Below are 10,204 nucleotides of genomic sequence, written 5' to 3' on the forward strand. Positions count from 1 at the left end.
GCAAAACACAGGATATACCTAAACAATATAATTCCAGTGATTGTGGTGTGTTTCTGCTTCAGGTGAGCAGGCATATAAGCCATACTGTTGTTTCATCCTCCTTTTGTAGTATGCAAAGTGTTTCATTGGGAAGTTTCCTATGAACTTCACACAAGTAAGTTAATAGATATTAATTTTTTTATACCAGGTGAATCACACAATTATTTTCTACTGTATAGCAGGAAATTTCAAAGGGTTTTTTATTTTCAGACATTTTGAAGAGGCCTTTTTCATAAAACTAATTCCCAACACCCCTAGCTGTTGTTTTAAAATAAACAAGTTGTAGCCATGGGCATGAATTGGCTTGTTTTTTTTGCTTTTTTTGAGTATTAGTGGTTATAACGACTAAATTTTTATTGCATCAACACTCAGTAAACAGCTGAGGAATTGATACCCACATGGTTCTTGAGCCATGTACTGCTATAGACTGTAATGATAAAATGTTATTAACTAATATCTGTAGGAAGACATGCATTCCATACGAAATGATATGGTCAAAGAACTACATACCAACAAACTGATTGTGATTCCTGAACAGAGTAATTTGGTTAAGGTTAATGATTCCGATATTGAAAGTATTACACTAGAGAGTAATATTAAAACTGGTGAAGCTACTGATCAGGTTGATATGCTAACAGATTCAACTGGTGATAGTGAGCCAGATAGCCCACTCCGAAAACCTATTCATCTACCAGATAGTGATCCAAATTGTGATGTTTTAGCTTGGGAAAACCTGTGTGAAAGTCTTCAAACAGTGTTTCCACCAAATGAGAAGTACACATATGTCATAGAGTTGTTTCAACCCGTACCACAGGAATGCTTTGATGGTGCCCCTCCATTCAATTTTTCATGCCAGATCCGTATAAATATTAGTGATCAAGTTGAAGCATTAGAATGGCTGGACAGAATGCAAGCTCATAGTCTAACAACTTACCGTGTAACTCGGACATTTAAAGCAGGGTGTTCTCGTGTTTTGTACAAAACAGAAAGACACTGCCAACATTTTAGGAAAAAACTAACACCAAAACAAATTGCAGCATCAGCAATGACAAAGTGTAAAAAGGCCAAAAGACCATTAACTGGAGAACTTAGGAACAAAAAGACTCAGTGTTCATCAAAGTTTACATTGACTGTACAAATACCAACTAAAAAGCAAAGAATGGCACAAAAATTTAAACCCTATCACTGTGCAAAAAGTGGGATATAAGATGGTATTTCCTGTGGCTTATTGAATACAAATAAGCCTTAATATAAATCCTGTATTATACCAATTTTATACTTTAGTATAATCCATACTATACTATTGCATATATGGTTTCAGTTTATTTACCACATTACCTTAAATAGCTTATATCTAATATAATGTCCACACTATACCATCACATATATGGTTTCAGTATATTTAACACATTAACTGAAGTCTTACAAGAGATTGTTAGTATAAAACAGGTTATACCAAGCTTTTTTGTATTCAATAAGCCACTGGAAATACCATCTTATATCCCTCTTTTTTCACAGTGTATCTGCTCACACATAATACTGTGTTAAACCTTGAGTTTACGCACAACCACCCTATTACTTCAGCTCATGCTCTAAGTTTCCGCGATATTTCAGATGACACTAAAGAACAATTTTATGAACTCTTTGAAAATGGTCACAGCCCATCGTCCGCACGTCATGCATATGAACAAATGCGGCTTCACAATGGCCAAAACAAGATAACAAATGCTGATAGACTATCACTAATTAAAGATGTGAGATCTCTTACGTACTGCAAAACAGAATCTGCATTACAGACACAGTTCGAACACCTACTTACTTCAGTAACTGCAAATAAATATCCAAATTTTATCAAGCACCTTAAGGAAATATGGGAAAAGCGATTCAGCTGGGCACACTGTTATCGTCAGTCCTTATTGATAAGAGGAAATCATACAAATAACTATGCTGAAGCAGGTATAAAAATAATAAAAGAAATGGTGTTTTGTCGAGTTAAAGCATATAACTTAGTACAAATGTTTTACTTTATTATTGAAACACTGGAGTTGTACTACAAGCGAAAGTTGGTAAGTATAGCTAATGGCCGATTACAAACTTACATTGCTTTGAGATTTCAAGGGATAAATGTGAAAAAAGTTTGCCAAGATAGTATAACAAAAAGTGACCAAGAAGGGTGGTACAAAGTGCCAAGCCGAACAGATCGAAGCAAATTCTACGACACCAATGTTGCAATAGGGGTATGTACATGTCTGCAAGGTAAAGATGGTTCTCCATGTGCGCATCAAGCTGCTGTCATACTTACTTATGGAGATGACTCATGCAATTTTGTCACCATGATGTCTGCAACTGCTAAACATAATCTAGCTAAATTAGCTCTTGGAGTAAATGCTAATGATGACATTGCCTATTATGCATCCATCAATCAAAAGCAAATAGAACAACGACTTACTAGTCAAGAAGATAAAGTTGAAGAGCAAACTATGGAAGGTTCGCATTGGGACTTGATAAGAACTGGTGCCATGGACTTTGATCCAGCATTAGATAAGGAAAACTATGAACAAGCAAGCAATGCTGAGTTAAGCAAGGAAAGGCAATGCAATGATATATGTGTAAGATTAGATCAAGCAATGAACACTCTTAAAGAAAAACTGACAACCTCCTGTGATCCACAACTAATGAGTGGAGTCGATAAATTTCTAACCAGATTTGAGAAATTATCTGATTATCGATCTCTTGCAAAGTTGTCATCAGCCTTTCACCAATTTGGGTGGGAAATGGGAACCACAACAGGAATACAGGGTGGCCAAATAAGACATGGCAAGAGAATTCCCATTCAACCTGCTTCTGCTGGACGGAGAAGAACGGGATTGTCACGTGGAAAAGGGAAGATTACAGCTGGCCGTCCAGCCAAGAGTTCCTTTACACACTGTATGCCAGTACGCAGAAAGGCTAAGGGAAAAAGACGGCATTCCCTCATTGGAAACATACAACTTGGAATACAAAATGCTGGAAAATGGTGACCCAATAGAGACATGCATATACCAGTATGTTATAGTAATTGTTTACACTAAAAACTACTTTGCATATGCAAATTCAGTTCTACCATCGATTTCAGAATGCAATTCAGCGATTTGCACGTGAGCTATTCTTTACAACCACATACTTTGTAATAATGCAATCAACTTACTGTACTGATCATTAGACAATGCCATGGACATACTGAGCTAGTTATTCACATATTTAAAGCATGTGTGAACATTCATGTTTGCAAATCAGATATGCAAATTGCTCAATTGCATTTCACAAGCAGCCTAAAATACAGCCTGACTTTTATAGATTATACGCAGTACTTTTATAGATTAAAAAAAAATTCTTGCCCATATGTGACCGCATTTGCAAAAGGGGTCTTCCGCACACATCCAATTCTTTAAACTTGGGAGACCATAACTTAGTGTTCAGTTAACATATAAACCTGACATTGTCTCCATCCATTAAGCTATGTCAGTACTTACTACTGACCACAATTCAAGTCAATATCTTTTTCCAACCTTAAGTTATTAATCGTCATATTACGTAAATTGGATGTGTGTGGAAGACTCCTTTTCACAAATCTGGTCACATATATTGATTTGCAATATCTGATTGGATCTACCAAATCTGACCAGTTGGCACAATCTGCAACTCTGGTATACTACCCTGCAACTTGATTGCTACATCCATACATAATTTCCCTTGCTCCACTTGAGCAATACATTCAGCTGCCTTTGTACAAGGCTGTCAAATGTAAGATGTCTTCAAGCAGCGAAGGTATAGATGGACATAGCTTTGTCATTTTTGAACACTTTAATGTGATACCTGAGAATTTCACAAGCATGTACGTACGTACGTGAGCTAACAAATCTAGTCACATATCTTTAGCAGCTTTTTAAAACATGTGATAGCATTTACTTTTCCTAGTACACTATTTTACAGACCTCATACACACACTCCAAGTTATCTCATGTATGAATCTACAGTAATGCGTTAAGTATTGTACTGGCTTCTTGTGTATATGCGACTGGCCCTTCATGGTTTTCCAGCTCACTAAACATCATTTCCAACAAAGCCATGGTTATAAAAGTGCCAAAACTGTAGAAATCAGACTCTCTAGTTCCAATGTGGTAGTCTATTTAGCCCGCAACTCAAAAGATGAGTTTAATTTTGTGTTCGTGGAAGCCAAAACAGTATGTGAACACGACAAGTGCATACATACACAGTGATACCTTATAATGCTTAATATAGTAATACTCACGTTGAGTAACAAATATAGTTAAGGTGCACTTGACAACCTCATTGAGACCACCTCATTATAGTGATGATGTCAAGTATGTCCCTAGTTAAAGATGTATTGCATGACCTTATTAAGACTACCTCATTACAGTGACCACGTTGAGTAGCTAGATCCTAAACATAGCTAAGGTATACTCGACAAGCTCATTAATAAGATTCTCATTTAAAGTGACCAACTCAAGTAGGTCCCAAACATAGCTCATGTGTATTTTAAGACCTTGTTGAAAGATCACCCCATGATATAACATCCAGGTCCCAAGCCTTAAGTATAATTATATGCTTCATGCATAATACAAGTACCATTTTTACGTAGCTAAACACCACCACACCTTTAGCAATGGCCGAATTTGAGCAGTGTCATAGTATTAAAAAACATTGTTTTATACTGAGTAGTGGTCAAGTTTGAATAGCTGTTGCATCAATTCTGTGAACAAGTGTAATAAATGCTAACACAAGTACAGTGAAACCTCTATAACCTGATGCTCAAAAGATTGTATATTTTATTAAGGCTAAATCTAAACTAAAATTATAATCAAGGTTGCTTGACTATCAAGGGATAGTGTTAAATGATTCGGGGATGTGCCCACAGTGGTCGGGACCAGCTGCCACTGAATTACCACAATATTGCCACCACTACTCACCATAATATACCAACTGCTACATATTCACCACTAACTTATACAAGTATATAGCTAAGGCCACTCTAAATAAATTCTCTGTTTCCCATCCTGGACTCAAGCATATTTACATGTGGGCGATTGGCAGCTTTTCAAGCCATTGTCTACCTAGTACAACCATAAAAGCATGCATAAGCTTGTTTCTTCCTATTTAAGTTGCAAAAATAGCACAGACATGAAGTTTGTGCTGACTTGATATAGCACTGCTGACACTGTTTCAAAATGGCTTTTACTGTGTCTGTCAGTATGCAAGAATAACGGGAAAATAATGGAAGAATATGGAATAGTTAGAGCTGACAGTAACTAGATGCAGACGGTGGACAGGAAACAGAGAATTTATTTGGAGTGGCCTAAGGCCCCACACTAAATCCTCTGGGCCTAACCTTGTTTCTTGTATTCTAAACCTGGGTACATCAGGGGTGGATCCAAGGGGGGTCCAAAGAGTTCCATGGAACCCCCTTTTGAAAGAGCCTCTCTTACTCGAGATACTCTAATAGAGCAGTCAAGACGGTGATACTCTAATAGAGCAGTCACGGTATTCTTAAGGGGAGCAGTGTAGCAGGCTACATGTGGAGTTACAATGTAGTAGGTGAGAACATCTATGGTGAGAGGTAGCTATTGTCAGCAAGTAATGACCTTCTTTCTTTTTGGTCTTTGACTTACAGCTATGCTGAATTTGCAATTCCAGAGTGGAACCCCCCATTTTATAAAGTATGGATCTGCCCCTGGTACATCCTTGATGATTGATGGAACAGGCAGTACAGTGTTAGACTACTAGATAAAATGTGTCCAATCATAAAAAGAAGTTTCACTGTAGTGGAGCTCCACAGATGTTATAGCAAAAAAACACTATTCCTATAGTACACAAGTAGCAATATTTTCAAATCCATTGAGTAGCTACATATTGTAATTAGTGACGTGCATGTACACCTTTAGTTCTGGTTGCTGTAAAGATAACACAAACATTTAGATACCCAGAGTCTACCATTACAGCTCTCAAAAGTCACACAATACATATTCAGTTCCCAACTGTCATTATTACTTGTGACACCTTCTTACAAGTGTCCTTCTATCCTTACATGCCTTCACCTTGGCCTTCACTCGAAGTTGTTGTTGTTCAGTGTTGTTGTTATTATCTACTTTACCAGTTAGGCACTGGAGGGTGTACACAGAAGGCAGAGCCCGTTCGAGGTGTTTACCCATACTGGCCTAGAAGTTTTCAACAAGTCACGCCAGTGTTGTGAGATGACAGGCGGGCGGCAGGGAAGAAATGTCCATCTCGTCCGTTGTTCACAACATCTTTGAAGACGACCAACACACTTAATACTGAGGGGCGAATAGTTTCAGCGTGACCTTTTCCTTCTCCACAAACAATGTCTTTCCGTAAAACAAAGAAAAACGGTAAGTTCACAAAACATGAAAATTTTCTAAGTCAGAAGTACGTCCAAAAAAAATTCGCCCGGACCGATTTTACCCGGACCGATATTTCCGTGACAGCACTCGCGTGATTTATATTCAAATCTCCGACAATGCAACTATAATCTATTCCAATGACCTTAAAATCACTTGGAATCAAGTGACAATCAGTTTGTGTTCGTTAGGTTCAGCATCTCGACAAGCCCAGCAGTCTAAGACTCTTCCTACGATACCATCATAGTACAAAACACACCTGCACTGGCCCAGACCACGCCTGAGTGAACAATTAACACAAATATTTACAAAAGGAGCACATTGCATGGTTCCTATTCAGAAATGAAAGCGATTTCATGGGTATTTCCGCAATTTGAATTTCAATCATGTGAGTGCCTATTTCATGCACTGGATTGCTCTATGCGTTTACTGGGCGAGATAGCCGTATTGTTAGGTTTTATAAGCTTCGTATCCTTGCTGTTGGAGACTGTCTCACTGATGTATCAACCATTCTGGTATTTGTTTGCAGAAGTAGCTGTAGAACCATCAGGACGTTGGATACTATCAATACCAGATCTTGTTTTCATATTTGAGTTTACATAACGCCAAAAACTTTTAGGGATTCTTCCAATGTTAGAGACTAGATGTTGTTCGTGATTAATCCTTAAATTTCTTGTTAAACGCCGAAGCTTATTTCTAGCTTCCTTAAAAGCTTTGTAGTCATGATCAGCTTAGACAAGGTATAATTTTTCCACAATTTCTGCTTTACTTTCTTCATTCTGAATGCCTCAGGAGACATGTAAATATTTCTTTTCTTCCTTACTCCTGTTGTTAGTGGTACAAATTTATCAATAATATCTTGAAGTACTGTCTTGAAAAATTCCCATGCTTCTTGAGTATTCATAGACTCCATGTTGTAAGGCCAATCGATGGTATGAAATGCTGCACGTATACTGTCAAAGTCAGCTCTGTTAACATTGTATCTAGGAATGTGGTTTGGTTTGATGGTAGAATAGCAAGATAGGTGAAAACGAATGCATACATGATCACTATTTACCAAGCCTGGAAGATAGTCAATGTGATTAATCATATCAGCTTCATTTGTAAACACAAGGTCAAGCAAACTAGTAGTGCCTGGTCTAAAACGAGTTGATTCTTGAATGTGCTGGAATAAAAAAAGATCTTGAATAGTGTCTATGAAGGATTCAACATAAGTATTCCTTGGGTTCACTGACATGTTAGACCAAACAATATCTTTCATATTAAAATCCCACATATCAATAAATGAGTAAAATCATTCAATTCTTACAGTAAAGTACAAAGTGAGGATATACTTGTCTGCATAGCCTCGGAAGGACTACGATAAATGGATCCCACCAACAGTTTATCTTGACCTTGCAGATTAATATTTATCCAAACATGATCTTTAAAGCTATTGTTGTTAAAATACACTTGGCTAGCTGATAAAGTGTTGGATACATAAATTCCCACTCCACGAATACCCAGTGTAGAAGTCATGTCAGAGTCAGGATCAAAATTTAAATATAATGAATAACCATGGAACATTAAATAGGCCTTGTTAATAAAATATGAGTGATGTTTAGGCAAAATTTCAGTAATTAATATCAGGTCAGGCTCACTGCCAGCAATGAGCATTTCTAGGTAATTTATCTTGTTCAAAAATTGATCAGCATTTGTATACAGAACGGTTAAATCTTTAGTACATGTCTTTTGGGGTAAGTTGTCAGGAGGACTGAGATGAGTGACTTGTCTCCTGAGGAGGAGGGTTATTTACAGTATGGATTGGTCTAGATATTATACAGCCATTTCTAATAATCAAACTAGTTTCCCCTTTAGCTTTCCTTTCCTTTAGTTCATTAACCAATTTCACATGCTTATCTCGTTCAAATTTTGTTCAGTCAGGAGCAATAAATACCCTTTTATATCGGTCATGACGACAAAGCCAATTTGAATGGGAAATAACAGTAGATTTTATCATCTTCCTGCTCAAAACACACTAACAAGGGCCTGTGCTTATTTTCAAGCCTTTTCCCTAAACGTACCACACGAGTGACCGGAACATTCAAATCAAAAACAGTTTTACACAGAGTTAAAAAGGAAATTTTATCAGCAGTGCGATCCTAAGCTTCAGGCAAATTGTAAATGATAGCATTCTTCTTGCGTCTGTCCCTGTCTGCTAACTCGTCTATAATACTATGTGCAGCATTGGATGCAGCAGACGCGTAAGTAGTAGTTGTATACAGTTGCACTGAATTATCAGGATTGGGAGATTGATTTTGAATTGAATCAACCTCCATTTGGAGACCAGATTGATTAGATAACAAGTTTTCAGTCTTTGAACCAAAATCCTCAATACACTTACTAACTTGTACTGTAAGGTCAGCTATACTCTTGTCTATACATTTGATTGAGTCATTTACCCCCACTGAAATCTGTGCTGACTCAGTTACTGATGCTTTAGTGAACTCTGCAACTATGAACTTGATTCGTGATTGACACTTGTTATGTTTGCAGTAGTATACCATGTTTGGTATAGACTTTGCGAGGGATGAAAAGGATTTATAGTGCTTGCTACTGATACTCTCACATGAAGCATGAAACCATCCCTCGCATAAATCACATTGCAAAGCTTCACCCTTGACCCCCTCAGCATCACATGTCTTATTACAATGGCCACACATATCAACAGCAATCTTATTTACTGCAGATAACTTATCTGAAAGAGAGACCTCGCCAGAGTGATTCCGAACTGCAGAGTCCCCTCCGTTCTCTGGAGATCTGCCTCCTTGATGTTTTTTAGACTGATTGGCGTCTGGAGACAAGGACGCCTGATCCAGTGTTCTCTTGCTTGTTCCTTCAGCCATGGAACACGGGTAGAACAGTTCTATTCCAAAAGACGCACACTGTCACTGTCATAAAACGGACCGACACACAACAAATTGACCGGAAATAAAACCAACCTTTCCAGGTACCGTTTCCAGTCTGTATCAAGGTCGCCACGGTACCGCAGCTTTTAGGACAACAAGAGTTGAAAGAGCTCGAGAATAACAAGGCTATCACCCTCCTACTTACTTTCCACATTCAGGTCTGCTTTATCCATCACAGGTCATGCAGGGCGCAATGTCCATCGTTTGTATGTACCTGTGGTGCGATTAAACTATGGCAAACGAAGTCTATATTATCGTGGCACAACTATATGGAACAGCCTGCCTACCTCAATCACCGAGGTGAACTCATTAAATAGCTTTAAGCTAGCTTATTTAAGTCATATTTAGTTAATTGTGTGCATATATATGTACCTATATTGTTTTGTATGCTTGTTCAGGGCACAGCTGAAAAACAGCTTTTGCTGATGCTGTCTCCCTGTTTAAATAACATTTTTAAAAAAAACCATTAAACCCACAATCAAATATTAAATGCAAACAGCACTGCTATTATGCACCTATCAATGTATTGTCCCACTACCCCCCCCCCCCCCCCCTCGAGCATATATATAGTGGGGATTTGACACAGCCGAATGCCAAATGCACCATAATAGGGCAAACCTATCGTGTCAAATCCCCACCGTTGGCCCCAGTTGCAACGCGGGATTTACTCAGGATTTGACATAGCGAAGGAAGTTACAACAAAAAAAACATTTGGGTGCGTACTGAACGATCGTAAAATGCCCCCTAGTTAGGGTCCGCAACGCGAAAAATCTATATCCTCCAATCAACTACCTAACTATT

The 10,204-nt window shown here is 38.0% G+C and overlaps 1 protein-coding gene across 1 annotated transcript; it reads left to right on the plus strand.

Annotated features, from left to right (window-relative positions):
- The first annotated feature begins 1,875 nt into the window (after nucleotides 1-1,875).
- On the plus strand, nucleotides 1,876-3,115 carry LOC136244776 (uncharacterized). The gene has a single exon (XM_066036335.1). It carries the CDS (start codon nucleotides 2,016-2,018, stop codon nucleotides 3,057-3,059), a length of 1,044 nt encoding a protein of 347 aa, XP_065892407.1. The 5' UTR covers nucleotides 1,876-2,015; the 3' UTR covers nucleotides 3,060-3,115.
- The last annotated feature ends 7,089 nt before the right edge of the window (nucleotides 3,116-10,204 follow it).

The sequence above is a fragment of the Dysidea avara genome, chromosome 2 (assembly GCF_963678975.1).
Source record: "Dysidea avara chromosome 2, odDysAvar1.4, whole genome shotgun sequence".
NCBI lineage: Eukaryota > Metazoa > Porifera > Demospongiae > Dictyoceratida > Dysideidae > Dysidea > Dysidea avara.

Excerpts from the sequence above, each read along its gene's own strand:
- LOC136244776 (XM_066036335.1), top strand. The coding sequence starts at position 2,016 with ATGGTGTTTTGTCGAGTTAAAGCATATAACTTAGTACAAATGTTTTAC.